The sequence below is a fragment of the Vigna umbellata genome, chromosome 9 (genome assembly GCF_029865625.1).
Source record: "Vigna umbellata cultivar VRB3 chromosome 9, Vumbellata_1.0, whole genome shotgun sequence".
In the NCBI taxonomy this organism is placed as follows: domain Eukaryota; kingdom Viridiplantae; phylum Streptophyta; class Magnoliopsida; order Fabales; family Fabaceae; genus Vigna; species Vigna umbellata.
In genome coordinates, this window is record NC_142173.1 from 27,070,923 (window position 1) to 27,091,949 (window position 21,027).

At 31.5% G+C, this 21,027-nt stretch overlaps 1 protein-coding gene and 6 non-coding genes across 7 annotated transcripts; all 7 read left to right on the top strand.

The window, feature by feature from the left end:
* The first annotated feature begins 7,152 nt into the window (after positions 1 to 7,152).
* On the top strand, positions 7,153 to 9,744 carry LOC124835341 (peroxidase 3-like). Its single transcript, XM_047310261.2, has 4 exons — positions 7,153 to 7,528; positions 7,622 to 7,813; positions 8,803 to 8,965; positions 9,067 to 9,744. The coding sequence occupies exons 1-4, from the start codon at positions 7,319 to 7,321 to the stop codon at positions 9,477 to 9,479; spliced, it is 978 nt and encodes a 325-aa protein (XP_047166217.2). The 5' UTR covers positions 7,153 to 7,318; the 3' UTR covers positions 9,480 to 9,744.
* Positions 9,745 to 11,955: 2,211 nt separating this feature from the next.
* Positions 11,956 to 12,053, top strand: LOC148193102 (small nucleolar RNA Z157/R69/R10). Its single transcript, XR_015782433.1, has one exon. It is a non-coding gene; the product is annotated as a small nucleolar RNA Z157/R69/R10 (small nucleolar RNA).
* Positions 12,054 to 12,158: 105 nt separating this feature from the next.
* On the top strand, positions 12,159 to 12,242 carry LOC148193103 (small nucleolar RNA R11/Z151). Its single transcript, XR_015782449.1, has one exon. It is a non-coding gene; the product is annotated as a small nucleolar RNA R11/Z151 (small nucleolar RNA).
* A 165-nt stretch (positions 12,243 to 12,407) lies between these two features.
* On the top strand, positions 12,408 to 12,513 carry LOC148193104 (small nucleolar RNA Z152/R70/R12). Its single transcript, XR_015782436.1, has one exon. It is a non-coding gene; the product is annotated as a small nucleolar RNA Z152/R70/R12 (small nucleolar RNA).
* A 97-nt stretch (positions 12,514 to 12,610) lies between these two features.
* On the top strand, positions 12,611 to 12,735 carry LOC148193105 (small nucleolar RNA snoR80). Its single transcript, XR_015782427.1, has one exon. It is a non-coding gene; the product is annotated as a small nucleolar RNA snoR80 (small nucleolar RNA).
* Positions 12,736 to 12,912: 177 nt separating this feature from the next.
* LOC148193106 (small nucleolar RNA Z157/R69/R10) lies at positions 12,913 to 13,009 on the top strand. The gene has a single exon (XR_015782434.1). It is a non-coding gene; the product is annotated as a small nucleolar RNA Z157/R69/R10 (small nucleolar RNA).
* Positions 13,010 to 13,126: 117 nt separating this feature from the next.
* On the top strand, positions 13,127 to 13,210 carry LOC124822405 (small nucleolar RNA R11/Z151). Its single transcript, XR_007027562.1, has one exon. It is a non-coding gene; the product is annotated as a small nucleolar RNA R11/Z151 (small nucleolar RNA).
* Positions 13,211 to 21,027: the final 7,817 nt, after the last annotated feature.

The window sequence follows — 21,027 nt, forward strand, 5'->3', positions numbered from 1 at the left end:
ATAATATATTTGTTTAACTCATATTTTTGTGAGTAAAAATATCCTTTACAGGAAGGTTCAGTCCTACGTTCAACCTTGGCAGGTTCCACTTTTCATTATAATTTATAAATTATATATATTTGTTTAACTATGAGTAAAAATATCCTTTACAGGAAGGTTCAGTCTTACGTTCAACCTTAGCACGTTCCACTTTTCATTATAATTTATAAATTATAATATATTTGTTTAACTCATATTTTTGTGAGTAAAAATATCCTTTCCAGGAAGGTTAAGACCTACGTTCAACCTTGGGAGGTTACACTTTTCATTATAATTTATAAATTATAATATATTTGTTTAACTTATACTTTTGTGAGTAAAAATATCCTGTAGATTAAAAATATCCTGCACATGAAGGTTCAGTCTTACGTTCAACTTTGGCAAGTTCCACTTTTCATCATAATTTATAAATTATAATATATTTGTTTAACTCATATTTTTGTGAGTAAAAATACCCTGGACAGGAATATTCAGTCCTACATTCAACCTTATCAGGTTCTAGTGACTTTTTATTATAATTTATAAATTATAATATATTGAAGCATTTACTTTATTTTGTTTAACTCATATTTTTGTGAGTAAAAATATCCTGCAGAGGAAGATTCAGTCCTACGTTCAACCTTATTATGTTCTAGTGACTTTGTATTATAATTTATAAATTATAATATATTGAAGTGTTTACTTAACACATATTTTAGTGAGTAAAAATATCATGTGCAGGAAGGTCTAGACTTACGTTCAACCTTATTAGGTTCCAACGACTTCTGATTATAATTTATAAATTATAATATATTGAAGCATTTACTTTATTTTGTTTAACTCATATTTTTGTGAGTAAAAATATCCTGCACAGGAAGATTCAGTCCTACGTTGAACCTTATCAGGTTCATATTTTTGTGAGTAAAAATATCCTGTGCAGGAAGGTCAAGACTTACATTCAACCATGGTCTTCTAGTGACCAACTCACTAGCAATCCTGGGCGGCCAAGTGATCAGCTCACTTGTGTCTTCTAGTGATCTACAAACTAGCAATCCCGGGCGGGCATACGAAGATAGTCAACTATGGTCTTCTAGTAACCAGCTCACTAGCAATCCTGGGCGGCCAAGTGATCAGCTCACTTGTGTCTTCTAGTGATCTACTCACTAGCAATCCCGGGCGGCCATACGAAGACATTCAACTATGGTCTTTTAGTGACCAGCTCACTAGCAATCCTGGGCGGCCAAGTGATCAGCTCACTTGTGTCTTCTAGTGATCTACTCATTAGCAATCCTGGGCGACCATATGAAGACATTCAACTATGGTCTTCTAGTGACCAGCTCACTAGCAATCTTTGGTGGCCAAGTGATCAGCTCACTTGTGTCTTCTAGTGATCCACTCACTAGCAATCTCGGGCGGCAGACATTCAATTATGGTCTTCTAGTGACCAGCTCACTAGCAATCTTGGGTTGCCAAGTGATCAGCTCACTTGTGTCTTCTAGTGATCCACTCACTAGCAATCCCGGGCGGCCATACGAAGACATTCAAATATGGTCTTCTAGTGACTAGCTCAAACCGCTCCTACCACGACTCAACTACAAAAAGTTAAACCCCTTCGCACCTGCAAACAGCTGCTCGGGGCTTGGGGGGCTTAATGTACTATACATGGGTAGCCGACCGTCCTAGGAGAGGACCATCTACATCGATCGGTAATTTAATGATTGTGAGCCAGGTAAGATGGATGTCATTAATGACCAATTAATACACTTGTTGACCATATCAGTGGGAAATATAAGGTATTTATGGGCAGTTAGCAGGTATATTATTAAATATTAATGGTTTGATTGTCGTATCAAATATGAATATACGACATTATTGCCATATCCAATATGAATTAATGAGCTTGATTGCCATAAGCCCTATAAATATAGGGTTAATGTCCAGGTAAAGACATCTATTATAATAAAATATAAACCCTCTTTGTGAAAGATATCTGACTTGAGCGTCAGAGTGTCTTCTGCAGGTCAACAACTCATCAAAGTGGATTGCATTCTCAGAGAGGATTGAAGATCAAAAGAGAGCAGAGGAAGGAAGGACGACCGACCCTCAGATCCATTATACAGAAACAGTTTATCTAATTCAAAATCTGTTAGACAAAAAGACTACAAAATTAAAGTAAGGATAGTATATTTAAGTATTTAAAACAATTCTAAGTACTGAAATGTCCATATTAATATAGTGAAAAATCAACATAATATGTGTTTTTTAAATTTAAAATAATATACATACACTTTATATTATCGGTTATAGGTATAATCAGTATAGAAAATATTTTATTTTATTAAAAAGCTATCACTACATCGACTTTCTTGCTGATTCGGGTAATAATTGACATGAAATTTTTTATCATATTTATAATTTTATAACCACGTCACTTATTATGACACGTAAATTATAATTGTCATAACAAAACTTCATAAAACACTATTTTCATACTAATATTGGTATAATTGAGACGTCAAAGAAAATAATTATGCTCAACATGAGTTTTTGATATATAAATAAGATAAATAAAAATTAAATTTGTTTCGGTTAGTAGGGTCAAGAACTATACATTTACACTTTAAGCCACTTCACTTCGCTTAGTTTATCTCTCTTCTTTTTCGAGTATTCTTCTTTAAGGTTTGAATCCTGGCGAGTAGGTACCTATCAAAGGTGTTTCGACGCTCAAGTTATACCGATCGATTATCATAGTTAAGTCTTAAATGTTCAATAAATGAAATCACCTACTTCCTTACCTTATTATGTATTTATAGGTTCTGAAAGGAGCTGTTGTTTAGGACTATGCTTAACATGAGTTTTTGATATATAAATAAGATAAATAAAAATTAAATTTGTTTCGGTTGGTAGGGTCAAGAACTATACATTTACACTTTAAACCACTTCACTTCGTTTAGTGTATCTCTCTTCTCTTTCGAGTATTCTTCTTTAAGGTTAGAATTCGAGCAAGTAGGTACCTATCAAAGACGCTCCGACGCTCAAGTTATACCGATCGATTATCATAGTTAAGTCTTAAATGTTCAATAAATGAAATCACCTACTTCCTTACCTTATTATGTATTTATAGATTCTGAAAGGAGCTTTTGTTTAGGACTGGTTCAATTACGGTCCAATATCTTATGAGAATGTTTTACCTTACTAATTATCTCGAGGTATTCTTAACATGCGCGACACTGATCAGTTACTAATGTTACTAGTGACCGATCAATTTACACTGTTTTGGAGGGTTAACCGATTGCTCACTTTAAGATTGTGTTGACGGGTCGGTGCATACGGTACAAAATCAAATTAAATTATTAAACTAATTACTATATATAATTTAGTTAAAGGACTAATATACATAATTTAGTTTAAAGACGAGCATTAAATTAAAAAATAAAAGATTTATTTTTAGGAATTAAAATAATTTATTCGTTGTATTGTAAACCTTCTTAATTGGTGTTTTAGATAGTAGTTTGTTATGTGCCGGTTTATTTGCATATGAACTTTTTTGTAATTAGACACCAAGGTTTTGGTGAAAAAATCAACAAAAGTTGCTTGAATGTAGATTTGGAAAGAATCAAACTACTAGAAAAACTTATTGATTGAATCTTTCATATATTTTTTTGTGTTGTATTATTTTCAATTTGTAGTATTCTTGAAGTCCTTTAACCACTGTATAAAACTATGATATTATTTTAAATTTTTCTTTTTATCAATCAATTCAACCCATAAGATGTTGAATTGAAAATGGAAATGAAGACGACAAGAAACGTACGAATTCGACAAAAAAGATGAAAGTAAAGAGAAGAATAGAAAATTATAGATCCACAATTCGATAAGGAAATGAAAGTAAAGAGAAGGAAAAAAAAGCATTATAGATTGATAAAGGTTGTAACACCGCTTAGAAAAGATTTAAGATAAGTGATAATAAAGTCACCAGTTAACTAAAGATGCAAGATAATTATTTGCAAACGATAAAATTATATCTTTTTCAAAGAATTCTAGAAACTCTCAATTTAAATATTCATAAGTTATTCACAGAAGAGATGAGATAATTATTTATAATCTAAGACTATTCAAAATTCTTCTTAAAATGACATCTAATGTATCTAATGACAAGTAAATGAGATATAAATTATGTCTAATGGACAAAATATTAAATGTATAAATAAATAAAAATATTTGTATATTTTTTATGTCAAATTCTTTCAATATTTTAATTGTTTGGTTCTCAAGATCCAATCGTCCAACTCTTGAGAGTGTATTTGCATAAATGTTAAAGTCGTTAAGGGTTTAAACATAAAATATATTATCTGTTATGATGAATGTGTCTACAACCTTACCTTAAACCTTTATTTATATTAGTTGTTATAAGTTCTTATTATTTTGTTGGCTTAATCACGACTTAATTACACTTTAATCAATATTACGGTTGGTTCGTAGTTATTATTGGCCAATTGTAAATCTGATATTTATTCTACAGTCGATCGATCTTACCAATCGATTTAGGATATCGGCTCAAGAATGTATTGGTCAATCTTGCCAGTCAGTCTAGAGGACTGGACCAAGGGTGTTCTTGCCAATCTTGCTAACTAGTCTAGGGGATCAGCCTTAGAGTGTATTGATTAGTCTTGTCAACTGGTATGGGGGATTGATATTAGGGTATATTGGTCGATCTTAGCAATCGATATGGAAAATCGATCGAAAGGTGTACTAGTTCATTTTGCCAATCAAGTTGAGAGATCATTTCAATGGTGCACTAATCGATCTTGTTAGTTAATTTAGAAGATTAATCTCATAGTACTAGTCGACTTTGCAAATCGATTTGACATATTGACCCAAAAAAAGTATATATCATACAAAAGATTTAAAATTCAAAATAAAAACCTATATTTACATAAGTGGCTAACATGAAGTTCATATTTCTCCGATCACATCTCTCATGTCTAGTCTTCATCTTGGTTTTTTTTTCTAACTTTAGCAAATTTGAAAATCTATTATTAAGCTTTGGATGACTTCCATTACGATGTACCTTATTGTCTTTTAATATTTAAGCTCCTATAGGTTTAATAGATGCCAAACAAGTTTATGTTAATCTAATTAATTAATTTATATTTTCATGTAATATATCAAATTATTTATTTTAATTTATTTAATCACGACACATTATCAAACTAGTTGATCTAAATAAACATAAACAATTCCTTTCTTTGATTGCTTCCTCTTAAATGAAACCGATGAGAGTTTGAAAAATTCAAGTCACTATTCTCTAAAGGATATATATTTTACTCACTTTTCTAGCATTATTGGGCCCTAATATGTAGCTAATCTAACTTTTATTTAAGTGTGTGGTTTAGATTAATTATTTAATATTTAATTCTTTATTGTATGAAAAATAATTGATATTGAAAAACTCATAAAACTCGCGAGTTCTTTTAAAGACTACTTTAAACACCACTTTTAATATATATATATATATATATATATATATATATATATATATATATATATATATATATATATATATATTTGTGTGTGTGTGTGTGAATTCCCTAATTATAATGGAAGGTAACTCTCCTAGTTATCCATATCCATTAGGGTTTTTGCGTACTGCTTAAAACACATTAACTTAAGCTAATGTTGATTTTAGTCACGTCGACGCTGCGATATTCTCTGCACAACATTAGCCACAACAATCTCCATTTACATACTTTTGACTTTAAATTTTAAACTTCATCATTCTAATGCTTAGTTGCTTATAGACATAGTCAACTTAGTCTCCACCTGTCTTAAGATGAGATCCCAGCAAAGCAATATCCAGTTTTCAACGCTTCATAACATGCACCCAATTTTTTCTTCCATGCATATATATAAACTATGTATATATTATTTTATTCAATTTATTTTGAAGAAGCATCCGTTATTTTTACCAATTAAAAAAAGTGATTGTCTTCAGCACACTGTTTTTATACATCTTTTTCCTCTATGCATCTATAATGTGTTAAGAAGAGTTTGTTTATAACCTATAGTTTCTTTTAAGATACAAGCACTTCTTAAGTGTTTGAAAGAACTTAACATGAATCGCTTTTGGTTTATATTCATCAAGTTATCTATAATAACTTATGAAAACAGTTTAACTTTATAGTTTCCTCTCATTGTAAAAACCATTCATCCATAAGTGCTTATAGACAAACAGATAACATTTTTTTCCTTCATAAGTTAAAACCAAACCAATTAATTTTTTTTAAAAAATAACTGCACAAGTTATTTATATTTATAAAAAGGGATGACTTTATTTTATGTTTCTTTTACAGGTATTCATAAAAAGGTTGGTGGAAATTACAGACTAAATTAAGTTGTTGGACACCCAAACAAACCCTTACTCTATCTTTGTTTGCCAAAAGAAAGGGCGATTGTTTGTCTCTATCTTTGTCGTTTTCGAGTGTTTTATTCATATTATAACGATAATGATTGTAGAACCATGCAAGTATTCTTCACCCACTCTATAATTCATGTGCCACGTTCTCCTTTTTTATATATCTAAAGAATTTGTCCATAGATGGCTGCTTCAAAAGCTACCCATTTTACTTCAAATCTTGGACAGCTCAAGTGTGCTACAGGATAATGCATGTAGCCTCATATATGTTAACCAAGTCAACTTTTTCATTCTTAATTTCCTCCATAAAACCTGCATTCTAAACAGTAATTTTATTTGTTGTTAGCATGTTCACATCACTTCCTTGTACTTATGCGTTAACCACCCCAAGAATCTGCTTAAAATGTTACTACTATACAATCTGATGACATTAAGTAAAGATATTCGTATATATGACGTGATATATGACAAGTTTAAAAAAGAGATCAATACACATACCCAACTAACTAATTATTTAGCGTTGTGTTTTTATATAATTTCTCTCTTTCTTCGTCCCATTAATTATATATGTATATTATCTCATATTTTTCTCTTCTTATCTCTCTTTATTGTTAGAAGATAGACTGTATATGAATTCATTGCTTAAACATGTTTTTTTTATTAGAGTGCTAACGTTTTTTAAATTGAAGGATGTGAGTAGTAACATGTACGTAACATGCTGCATGGACCATCCTAATTTGCCTTAATATTGTAACGAGCTGAGTACTATAAATAACTAGAAACTTTCTGAGTTCAACCAGGAACATGAAGTTGCTTCTTGCAAGAAGTACCTGAGTTTTTATACAGTTTCTCTGGTAATTAAGGTATCAGCCAACTAAGAGGAAAATGGGAAGCCAGAGTTACTTCAAGGCTTTGATTATTTGTCTGATAGCAGTGATTGGATCAACTGAAGCTCAATTGCAGCTTGGTTTTTATGGCAAAAGTTGTCCAAATGCTGAGAAGATTATTTTGAAATATGTTGCCGAGCGCATCCGAAATGTTCCATCTCTGGCAGCTGCTCTCATAAGACTTCACTTCCATGATTGTTTTGTGAATGTATGAACATGTCTTTTGTTTCATTTTCTGGTTAGCTTGAAACTTTGAAGTTGAAGGTGTCTTTAACAAACATGTTTTATCTGTCAATTTCAGGGTTGTGATGGATCAGTGCTTTTGAACTCAACACCAAGCAATCAAGCTGAAAAGGACTCTCTTCCAAATCTTACACTCCGAGGCTTTGGCTTCATTGACGCAATAAAGAGCCTTGTTGAAGCTGAATGCCCTGGAGTAGTCTCTTGTGCTGATATCTTGGCTTTGACTGCCAGAGACTCTGTTCATGCCATTGTAAGTATACTAAACTCTTTCATCCTCATTTCCAAGGAACATGGGCTCTTAGAATAACATATAATTTTGTCTCCTTTGAAAAAAAAAATCATATTCCATCTTACTTGTTTTGGAAATGTGCCTACACTCTTCACTAATAATTTGAACATTATTGGTGTTGTTTCTTCTAATTATTTGTAGTAGTTCACAATATTAAAATAGATAAACGCTTAAATATATTTTTGTTTCTAAAATATATTAGTTTCCATTTTCAATCTTTGTAACTTTTTTATGATTCAAACATTATAACAGAAACAAGAGGATAATATATGATACACGTTCACATTTATTTTTAAAATATCTAATAAAAATAAAATGGTCTTCAAAAATAATATTTTTTTGTAGTTTTTTTTTGGAAAAAAGAAAGTAAAAAAGTAAAAAATGAAAGTATCAAATGAATGTAAAAAAAATAGGTGTGTTAAAATATATTTTTTCAGAAATAATAAGCAAAAATCTTGATAGTTACTTTAACCCGTATAAATTATAACAGTGTTTTAAACATCAAATTTCTCTCTTATTAATATTTTTATTTTTTAATGTTAAACGTTATAATGTAGTCGTGTTACAGTATTTCAACTAAGTAGTGACATGCTAACAACCAATTTCTTAGAAACACCATCATTTAACAATTCTCTCTATTAATATAATAATAGCTAATATGAATAAGCATTAAAATTTAAATGTTTTATAATTTTTATATTAATAAAAAAAATAGTTGTGAAACCTATTATATTTAAAAAAATGTACTATTATTTTAATACCCAATAAATTTTTACACACATTTTACGCCTATTATTTTATCTTTTAATTTTTTCTTTTCATCAAAAATATTTTTAAAAGTGATTTATTGGAGAGTAATGTCAGAACTGGTGTAAGTGATGTGAGGCTATTGATTCTCTGGGCTTTCTGATAGAATGGAAATGACGAATATGTTTGACATGGATTTGCAGGGAGGACCCTTCTGGAATGTTCCAACAGGTCGAAGGGATGGACTCATCTCTAGGGCAGCAGATCCTTTAGCTAGCCTTCCTGCTCCGTTTCACAACCTCACTGTCCAACTATCACTCTTTGACAACGTTGGACTTGACGCAAACGACCTCGTATTGCTTTCTGGTATGTCCAATAAAAGTGTTGCTGTTATATGAATGATATATAACTTTTGTTTGATATTTAAGGTTTTGTGTTTCTAACCACCAAATATTTAACTTCATCAGGTGCTCACACGATCGGTGTTGCTCACTGTTCATCGATTTCAACTCGTTTATACAATTTCACTGGCAGAGGTGACACTGACCCAACTCTAGACAGTGACTATGCAACAAATTTGAAGACATTGAAGTGCAAGAACATCAATGATAACACCACACTTCTTGAGATGGACCCTGGAAGTCGTGATACATTTGATCTTGGCTATTACAAACAAGTCGTTAAGAGAAGAGGCCTGTTCCATTCAGATGCTGAATTGCTCAGTAGCTCTACCACAAGGTCTATTATCAATAAGCAGCTTCAATCAACTGAAGGATTCTTTGCAGAATTTGCCAAGTCCATGGAGAAAATGGGACGAATTAATCTTAAACTTGGAACCCAAGGAGAGATAAGGAAACATTGTGCACGAGTGAATAACTAAGAGAATGGGTTTTGTAAACACCAATCTAATTGCAATTGCTATGTCTTCTTTTCAACATGATTTGTTTTTCCGAGTGATGTGAGAAGGGTTGGAGAGTGATTCCTACGTTTGAATGGAAGTAATGCTTCTGTTGGTATAATAAGTAGTAATAAGAGAGGCCATTTGTTGTAATTACACAATTGCACAATAAAATCTTCCCTTCCTATTTTGAAAATGTATTACTCAATAAAATTTTTCAAGATTCCCAATATAATTTAAAAAAAGTGGACGTACTAATGAGCAAAATTAACTCAACAATGACTTCTTGTATTTACAATGAAATGCAAACACATGCCAATGTGATATATTTTTTGGTATCCTCTATTGTTTAACATATTTGAGACTTTTTTTTCGAGATCGAACGTATCACGTAAAATTATCTTTTCTTCACGATTTCATCATTATCCGATATTTATATGTGAAACCTTCTTCTTCTATTATCAAATGAGAGATGCCTACAAAATATTTTTCAAAGACTTAAGTTAATATTTGATTAGAGATTTTGGTCAAATGTATATTAAAGGCAAAAGTGAATTCTAACTATCATTAAAATAACATTTATCGGCATACTTAGTTAATTATGGATCTCCATGTGAATAAACCACAATTATGGATATATTAATCATGAGATTCAATGGCCAACTTATATGTTAACCTAGCTTATTTTTGGCTAAGTCTTGTGACATTGGAATGTACTCAACAGTCATATGAAGATGTTGGTAGGGAGTATATGGTCTCCGACCTCATAATTCTTCTTGAAATATACGAAGATTGTCACGTTTGTATTATACTATTCAATACCACATAACTAATAACCGATATTATGTATATTTGAGTTGTAGACCTTGATTAGTAGGTCGAGGAATCTTTGATCGTATACAATACATAAACTTTTAAATGTCATTTTTCTTTAAAATATTTTTTTTCTCATGACATTAAGTTAACATTTACACATTAATTATTAAAAGTTATTTATCTTTTAGAAAATTTTCCATAAAATTATATAATTTAAGTATTAACAAATTGTATGTTATATTTTTGTCTTAATTCTTTTTTTTTTCTAATTTGTTTTCTTATTGATACTCCTTTTAAATATTCAATTAGGTTTTTCATATTTATCCAATTTGTCCAGCCGAATGTGAATTTATTGAGCGATTTTGGAATATGGAATGTCACCGGAAAAAAAAATCCCATACTGAATGTCAATATACGAAATGAATGTTGCATGAAAACAAAACACATTTGAGAATTTATCCAAAGAAATACAAGGAAAGTCTTTAATAATAACTAAATTAAGCTACTATTGAAAGTTAACTGATTGCAATAGTGTGCTCTTGGAGAAATATCAACCCCTTTTCATTTCCTTAAAATTTGTAACTTATACTAATTATATTGTTATTTGTCTATTAATTTTAAGGATGATTAATTACTTTAACATTCTTTATCAAAATCTAATCACGTCGCTATCAGTATTTTACTCAACAAAAATAAATCCAACCTTTATAATTACATATTTTTTAAAATTTACCTTTCTAAAAGTTTTTATAAACATATTTCTAATTTTAATTTTTTATAATTTTTTAATTAAAAATGAGAAAGTTTAGTTTTTATAATATTTTAATGAATGAACTGAATATTCATCAATAAAGAAATTGTTAAAAATGAATTGAATTGTTTTTTCAAATATTTTTTTAAGTTAATTTTTAAATGGGTTAATATTTTTGTATTGATTCATTATAATTTGAAGTAAAATTTATCCAATTTGTCACCCTAATTAAAAATAACCTTGAATCACGGCAGTAAATTGCTTATCATAATCTAAAATGTAATTTATATGTTTAAAAATATCTATTTATTAAATTTTTTTAATTAAAATTTAATATATGCTTTAAAATTTATTTATAAAAAAAATGCTAGTTATTTAAAATAAATATCTATTGTGATATTACATAACGTAAAATATAGAAGATGAAATATGTATTAAATTATAATAAAAATTTAAAAATTAGTAGAAATTTTTAGTATAAATGTATGAGATTAATGATTAAGCTCGTTGGTTTAAACTTAAAATTAAAAAGGCTATAATTTTTTTATCACAAATTAGGGATTTGTTCGTTATGTATTTGGGCTTTAAGTTCAAGCCCAGTCCAGATTTCTCGCTTTTGTTTCGGTCCAATACCCATAAACCCTAATTTAGTCTTCGACACTTTCATTATTCACTGCCTATTTAATCGAACCTACTGCCCCATTTCTTTTCATCTCCCTTTTTGTTACTCATTTTCGCATTCGAGTAGCAGCTTAGGGTTAATCGTGTTCTCTGATTTCGGTTGGGAATGTTTCTGGAAGTTCAGCCTTTATGAAATTCATTTTCTGTGCTTTGATGTTTTGTGATTCCTCCTCTTATTTTTGTTTTCTATGATGAAGTTTTAGGTTTTGTTTGTGTGCAGTGACGAGGCAATTTTGTGGACTAGAGTTTCTGATCTGGGTAGTTACTCAGAAGTTGATTATCAAACCCTTGGCTGTCTGAGCACATCAAAGTTTCGAAAATTAAGTATTTTTTGAACATTTTTCATGTCTCAAAAATAATTGCGTTGGATCTATAGTATTTTAAGTAAGTTGAATTTGCTTGAGAAAACAATTTGGCTTATGATGATAATTTAATTATCTTAGCGGATTTCAGTGAGATTTTTATCAATGATCTGATTGTTACACACACTGAAGCCATTGTTTGATTGTTTTTAATGTTCTGTTTAAAAATTTGTACATTTGGTCATTGGTTGTAGTTCTAATTTGATGTATTTGTTCTTAATTATGTTATTTTTATCACCTGAATTGATGGGTTTCGTTACATAGGAAATGCATGATAGTGAGTACTAATTTTATGTTAATGGTGCTATGATGAGATGAAACACTTTGGTGTTTTTAGGCAGTGGACGTAACCAAAAGGTTTCGCCGTGAGCCTTCAATTTAACGACTTCTCCTTCCACTGAGTACCATAATTAGATATTATAATTAAGAACAGCATTTGAATAAATGCATATTCTTTAGTATAAGTTAAACAATTAGGATCATTGTTTTTAATTGCGTCCATTACCAATTCCGGGGGATATGTGGTTCCTCCTGGTATAATGGCTCGGACGCCAGATTAATGACGTGGTCATCCTGATTGATGGTTTCATCATCGTGCCATTTGGTCTTGGAAACGCCACCAAAACTTTTTTTACTTCAAATTTGAAGAATGCTAATTTTATTATGATTGCAGTTGATTATATAGGTAGATATGTTGTAGTGTTTATAGTTATATGATTATGATTGCAGTTGGTTATACTTCAAAACATAAGTACATGCAAATTATATGTGTTTTTGAAATTAACATTGGATTTTGTGATTTGAATCGCGTGCTATGACGAGGCAATTTTGTGGACTAGAGTTTCTGATCTGGGAATATACTCAGAAGTTGATTATTAACCCTTGGCTGTCTGAGCATACCAGATTTTTTGATTCAACTAAAATTACTACAAAATTCACTGGAAACTTTTTTATTTCTTAATTGGTTATAGTTTTTACTTCATATTTTGATTAGATTTCTGTAGATTGAGACTTTTATTTGGCTTATGATGATAATTTTAATATCTTAGCGGATTTCAGTGAGATTTCTATCAATGATCTGATTGTTACACACACTGAGGCCATGTTTTAGAATTTGGTGATTTTCAATGACTTTTTCAAATATGCGAAGATTTCGGACATTCTTAAGGTCTTTAAGGAATTTAGAAAATAGAAATTTTCACCCAAAACAATTTTCTTTGGCAATCAAAATCTTACCCATAAAACTTTCTAACATTTCTATAGATTTTCCAATCGTTATCAACTAACATTTCTATACTATAAACGTCCAAAACAAATTCTATGCAGATAATATTTCTCAAACAATTCAATAGTTACTCTTTCTTAGAAAGATAAAATAAAGAAATTTAAAGTTATTTTCTAATTAAATATTTTAAAATTAATTAAAAAATAAACGTTAACTTTACACATTACAACAAATTATTTTGAAATATATTAATAAAATACCAATAAGGTTTCTAATTTGAATCCACAATTTTAAATTGATTTCCCGAATAATTCAAATAAGACAAAAGTGAAGTTTTGCATAAAAATGCAGAAAAAAAATTAAGTTTAGACATAGCATAATGTTGTAACTAATTTAAGATATTGTAAATAATATAATATATCTAATCAACTTAACAAATATCATATCTAATGTTGTAAGAATTTGGTGAACAAATCATACTCATCAACTTTCTTTATAGTTTGACTGAACTATTACACATTTCAATTCCTAAACCATGACAGCATCTCCTAAGAAAGTTATTTTAAGTTATTTTATGGATGAAGATGTATCCGAGTCGGATACGTAAGATAGAAAGATAACCCCGAAAAAACAGTAACAGAATAAACCTGTTTTATTGATAGAAATATCTAAATCAAAGAAAGCAAACAACTGGAACATAACAATATCCGATTCAAAACAATATCAAACTGAGTCATGCCTCACTCTCCCAATAGAAAACAATAACAACATTAAGAAGAACGACCAAATTAAATATTTTTTAATAAATTTGAGAGATAAATTTAACTCGAATTTGGGAAAATTAATCCAACTATTTTCATTTCTCTATCTCTCTCTCCTTGCACAACTTTTGAGTTTTCCCATGAATGAAAAGAAATAAACATATTATATAATATCTAATTCTCTATTTCCATTTTACTTGGCGTTTTTTATAATAAAAATGTTATCTTTCATATACTTTCGTATTCTTCCTAATATTATTTGGAATCACTATTGTTTATTCCCAACAATTATATGCGCAAGAATAAAAAATTGTAATTAGACCATTTTCTATCTCCCTTGGAATTCCTGTTAAAATGGAACTATCTGACTATTTATTAGTGTTGTATAACATGATTTCTATGTAAAGATTCAAAAAGAATTGTTATTCTTGATACGAAAAAGGGATAAATAGCTTCTGCATCAACTTCGTTGATGGTTGACTCAACTGCTACATCATACATGTTTCAATTCCTACATCAACGTTGTGGTGGATGACAGCATCTCTTATAAGAGTTATTTCTTGCATGAAATAATGACCAGCCCAGCCACCCCATCATCTCTTATAACAGTTATTTCAATTCCTGATATAATGGCCACCGCAGCCACGACAACACCAACGGATCTCAAGATTCTTATTGCAGATACAGCTGGTTTAACAGATGGGACTGTCATGAGATCCTTCATCTGAAAAAAGAAAACGTTGTGAACTAAGGTAAGAAAATATGACAATGAATAACAAAGGCATAACTATATGATTTTGGAAAGATATTGCAAAATAAGGGTGAAAAATCCGGTTCATATGACTGGTTATACAATTTTGTGATAAAAATACTTATAAATTGCCGATTATACCAGACAAATAACTAAATGTTCACCCACCACGACAGGTTGCTTCCAATGCTTCTTTATTCCCTCTAAATGAGCCCTTCCAACAACAGCAACAACTGAGCTATTTTCACTCGCCACTTTTAATAATGTGGAGGACATGTACCTGGATGGATGAAAGCCCCCATGGTATTGAATTTCAGATCACCAGGGTGACAAGAATATGCATGTCAATAACAGAACCAAGACACCCTCCAACAAGAACCCCTGTGCTAAGGGGTAACATAACAGGGTGACAAGTGTTAACTAAAGAATTCTCTAAAGAGTACGGGAAGCAGGTTACAGGTAATAGAAGCAATAAATGAATCAGTAAATTGATATTAGTGCAATGCAACTTACTGATCTCGTTCATGCCCAATAATCTCCACGAAAGTCGGAAACCACTTACTCATGACACTGTCATCCCTTAACTTCGGCTGAAGAAAGCAAACCCAAGTTAGGATATAGACAAGAACTAAATAGCACAAACACTAACAGAGGATTAAAATTTACCTCATTGTTAAGATAATCAGAGCCGGGTATAATAACTGCCCCGAGAAGTAAAAGGAGTAACAATTTTGTTTTATGCCAAAGTGGGGTCTTACTCCAAAATCTCCTTAATGTAATCTGTATCAATCAAAATCAGAATCCATTAATACATAAAAAAGAGGCTCCTCATGCCAATTAAACCAAGTTGAAATCTCACATAATAAAATAGTACATGCTGAACATATTAATTTAATTTAGAACATGCCAGTATTTCTCCCATAATTATAGAAATAATTTTAAAGGGTGATGAATAGGCATTGAGCCTTTTTCAGTAAGTATTTTTAACAGATTCAGTACTCCAGAAAAAATAAAGATTTTTCTCCAATAGAATGAACATGTTTGTGGTAAGCTTGGAGAATGCTGCTGTGTTACATAGTAGTCACGGGTTCTACTCAATGGAAGAAGGGTATTTTAATTTACAAATATGCTGGAAAAATGAGATACGGAACTTCTTTATAAGCTTAAAGAATTTTATGTTACATAGTACTCATGGAATCTAGTCACCATAACAACATATTTACTTTTTTTTTTCTTTTCTAAGAGTATTCTGACTTACAAATTTGCTAGCAAAATGAGATATGGAACTTCTTCACAACATATAGAATGCCCCTGTTTGGAAATAGAGCTACTTTCCAATCACTGAATATTCTACAAGGCCTACTCTCAAGAACACCAAAAGTCCAAGATATTCTAATGAATAATGCAATACTATTTACTTGCAATACTACCAATTTATTTTCAAGCGAAAAGCAAAAAAATATTCCTCTCTTCACCACACTGGCTTAATGTAATGAATAATACTATTATGGGAACAACAGGTACATTCTTTATTATTCAGACGAATATTTTACATCAACATAGTTGAAATTTTCTCTGCATTCAACATATTAGAATGAGAACTCATCTGACATTATCAGGGCGATCACCAAGTATCACTTTGCCTCCATATTTGATGGCTTCTTCATATGCCACACGAAACTCATTTTCACGAAGATCATCAGCAATCTGTCAGAAACTTAAGGAGTAAATGACAGGATATATGAGAAACATAGCATTATTGGACGTTCAAAGAGTGATAATTGAAACCGTATTAAAGGATGAGACATCATTGTCCAGAAACCTGCCTTGGCTTGGAACCAACCCAAAAGTACTGAAAAAATGTTCTCTTTTTTCCTCAATTGTGTAACCATTTCTTTCACAGTGGGTACGTGTCTCTGGAAGAAGCAAAAAAAAAAAAAAAACAATCGTACCAACAAACAACTGAATGAGAACCAGATTAATTTGATAGAATTGAAGAAGTTAGTTGATACTAGATTTGAATAAGACATGTGGAAAATTAAATAACAATAATTACAATTATTATTTTATTGCTTTAAGAGATGGTTTAATTTCAGCCATCTGATACTTTATCTATCAAACAATCTCCTCATCTAATATGGAACAAAAGAAAGTCGGATCTCCTACAAATTGGAATTTGGAATAGACAAATATTTCCTCTCACTTTTCAACTTATGTATTTAAATTACAAATTGGGCTGGTAAAAGGGTTAGGGTTATGGTCTTAGAAATCGGACTTACGGTCTCACTCAACCAAACCATGTGGAACTATACCAGAAAACTTCCAAGTTAAAATTGCGGCAACTACAAAAGAGGTCAAAGTTGGTTGGCTAGGCGTGACAACAATTTAACAGACCAAACTACAAAGGAAATGATAGAATAATTAGAAAACAATAATTTAAAGGATAAAAACCTTGAAATTTTTACAGGTAAGAGTTGAAGCACGACTCTGGCACAACTCTAGGAAGAGGGCCTGCAAAAACAAAGGCCGACCATGGGTTTCATTATTGAAAATCCAAAAAGTCAGTCTTAAATAATGAGAATCATCATTCAAACCAAGTATTGAGATTGCAATACAGAAGAAAAAATAGAGAAACAAAAATAGTTTGTGTATTATTCCAAATCTGCATAATGTAGATACAGATATTTATACATTAAGATTATAACAAAATTAGTTATAATTCTATCTAATCTATAAGTTATATCAATAGAATAATACCAAACAAAAATAATAACAAACAAGATATTAAATCCTAACAAGATATTAAATCCTAACAAGATCATAACAAATATTAAATCCTAACAGCCCCCTCAAGCTGGAGAATGAATGTCAATCATTCCCAGCTTGGAAACCAGAAATTTGAAAGCTGCGGGAGGAAGTCCTTCTGTGTAGATATCAGCTAACTAACATGCAGAAGGAATCAACAGTAGTTTAAGTAAGCCAGAAGAAAGTTTTTCCCTTACAATATGACAATCTATTTCAATGTGCTTCGTGCATTCATGGAAAACCGGATTTGCAGCAATATGAAGGGCAGATTTGTTATCACAGAACAAGACTGCTGGTTGTTGAAAAGGTACGTGAAGATCCTGTAGAAGAAAAGTTAACCATTGAATTTCGCAAGTAGCTGTGGCAAGAGCTCTGTATTCAGCTTCTGAGGAACTTTTGGATACAGTGGCTTGTTTCTTCGATTTCCATGAAATAAGTGAGGAGCCAAGATAGATAGAGTAACCAGTGATACTTCGTCTAGTATCAATGCAGCCTGCCCAATCAGAATCGCTGAAGCCTTTCAACTGTATGATGTTATTGCTGGGAAAGAAAATCCCTTTTCCAGGAGCACCTTTAAGGTATCTAAGAATCCTAGAAGCTGCTTGTTGATGATCTGTGTTGGGATTTGAGAAAAATTGACTTAGTTGTTGTACTGCAAATGAAATATCTGGTCTAGTGTTGGTGAGATATAACAATCTACCAATCAATCTTCTATAAGAAGATGAAGCTGCATCATTTAGAGGTTGGCCAGAATTTGTGCTGAGCTTTGTATAATAGTCACAAGGAGTGGAAACAAGCTTAGAGTTTAAGTAACCTTCATCTTTGAGAATGTCTAGAGTATATTGTCTCTGAGAAATGGAAATACCTTCTTTGTTTCTAGCCACTTCAAGACCAAGAAAGAATTTAAGATTGCCAAGGTCTTTAATCTTAAATGTTGCGTCAAGAAGATGAGTAATATGAGTAATTTCTGTGAGATCATTTCCTGTGAGCACTATATCATCAACATAAACCACTAAAATAGTGACATTGGAATCAGAATGTTTGGTGAATAAGGAATGATCAGATGCAGATTGGAGGAAGCCATTAAATAAGAGGAAATCAGATAAACGAGCATACCATTGTCTGCCTGCTTGTTTAAGACCATAAAGTGATTTTTGTAACTTGCATACTTGATTGGGTTTGATACAGTTGAGCGCTGGAGGAGGTATCATATAAACTTCTTCATTTAATGTACCATGAAAAAAAGCATTATTAACATCTAGTTGCTTAAGATGCCAATTTTGTGCTGCCGCAAGAGCTATAACCAGTCTAACCGTTGTGATTTTAACCACTGGAGAAAATGTATCTAGGTAGTCTTGACCTTCAATTTGAGTGTAACCCTTGGCTACCAATCTGGCTTTATATCTTTCAATGCTTCCATCAGCCTTGTGCTTGATTTTGAAAACCCATTTGCAGCCTACAGCAGTTTTGTCAACAGGTAAATCTGTGATTTCCAAGTGTTATTTCTGGCCAATGCATCAAGCTCATCATCCATGGCTCTAACCCAGTGAGGATATTTGGATGCCTCAGAATAAGATCTAGGCTCAATGTTAACAGAGATATGCATAATAAATCGATAATAAGGTGCTGCAAGTTTCTTATATGAAATGACAGAAGCAAGAGGATGTTTGATACCTGAAGAATGAGAGGTAATAGTTGATGCATAAGAAGTTTCAAATTCAGATAGTCTTGAAGGTCTGTTTTTCTATCGGGTGGATCTTCTAATGTTAGGAGCTGGTAGAGTGGAAGGTGAACTGGGTGGAGAAGGATGCGAAGGATCTGTATGAGGTGTGGGCATAAATTGGTCAATATCGATCAAAGGTGGGTGGGTGAGAAGGTGGGAATTAGAAGTGGTGTATGATTCATTGTGGTTAGGAAAACAACTTTCATGGAAGACAACATTTCTAGAAATCTCAATGGCCCTGGTTTTGAGGTTGAAGGTGATGAAGCCTTTTTTGTGTGGTTTATAGCCAAGAAAAATAGCGGGTAAGACTCTTGGATCAAGTTTATGTCTATTGTTTGACAAGGTGTTGACAAAGCAAAGACAACCAAAAACTTTAAGGGTGATGATATCAAAAGGAGAACTGTATAATTGTTGGTGTGGAGAATGATTATTTAGGAAAGGAGTGGGAAGGCAATTAATGAGGGTAGAGGCATGAATAAGAGCATAAGACAAAAAAATGTTTGGTAAGTGTGCTTGAAAAAGAAGAGAGCGGATAACATTTAATAAGTGCTGGTGTTTTCTCTCAACTAAGCCATTTTGCTGGGGGGTTTCAACACAAGTTGTTTGGTGAACAATTCCAGTATTTTTATAAAATTCGGCCATAATAAACTCAGTTCCATTGTCAGATCTAATGGGGGGGTTTAAATTGTCTTTCAGCATAGGTAATGAAAGATTGTAAATGTGACTGAGTTTCGGCTTTTGAGATTAAAGGATACATATCTAGAAAAATCATCAACAATGGTTAAAAAATATTTATGACCATGAATGGAAGTAGCAGCACAAGGACCCCAAATATCAACATGTAATAAGGAAAAAATAGAAGAAGCATGAGAAGTACTATGAGGAAAAGAAGGTTTTCTTTGTTTAGCCATATGACAAGGAGTACATATAAAAGAGTGATCAAAATTAATCACAGGATATAACTGTTGCATTATATGTAACCTATCATGGGATGGGTGGCCCAATCTGTAATGCCAAATATCAATGGCTTCCTTATTACAAATTGTGGTGTTGATGGAGCTAAAAGAAGTCTTGAGTGTATACAATCCATCTTGTGCATCAACTATACCAATCATCTTCTTGTTGTGTTTGTCTTGTATAAAACATTGATTGTCAAGAAATATTAGTTGACAATTATAGACTGTAGTAAGCTTGGAAACATATATAAGATTGAAATTAAATTGTAGAAGATATAGGACATTAGAAATAGACAAAGAATTATTAATCTTTACTGTTCCAGAATATGAGGCTGTGGTTTGTTGTCCGTTTTGTAGTTTTACTGTGATGGGATCAATAGCCTTATAGGATGAGTATAGATTCAGGGAAGAAGATACATGATCACTGGCTCCTGAATCTATAATCCACATGACATGGTCTGTAGCATGAGAAATTGGTAGCACATTACCTATAAAAGAAGTATTTGGAGAGAAAGTTGTACCAATTTGATTTATGTGGGAAGTAGTTGTAGAGAATCCCAATTGTGTTTGTTGTTGTTGCAGGGCTATCAGATGTTGATATTGTTGAAGAGTGATTTTTAACTCATTATACTTGAGTGTGATCAATGGGTCCTTCAGTGTTACTTGTGGCAGTATTGTTCACCATAACAGATCTGTGCA

What these genes read in the sequence shown, in the direction of transcription:
- LOC124835341 (XM_047310261.2), top strand. Translation starts at nt 7,319, where the DNA reads ATGGGAAGCCAGAGTTACTTCAAGGCTTTGATTATTTGTCTGATAGCA. An exon ending in GAGACTCTGTTCATGCCATT is followed by an intron (nt 7,814 to 8,802) that starts GTAAGTATACTA and finishes ATGGATTTGCAG; the next exon opens with GGAGGACCCTTCTGGAATGT. An exon ending in CGACCTCGTATTGCTTTCTG is followed by an intron (nt 8,966 to 9,066) that starts GTATGTCCAATA and finishes TAACTTCATCAG; the next exon opens with GTGCTCACACGATCGGTGTT.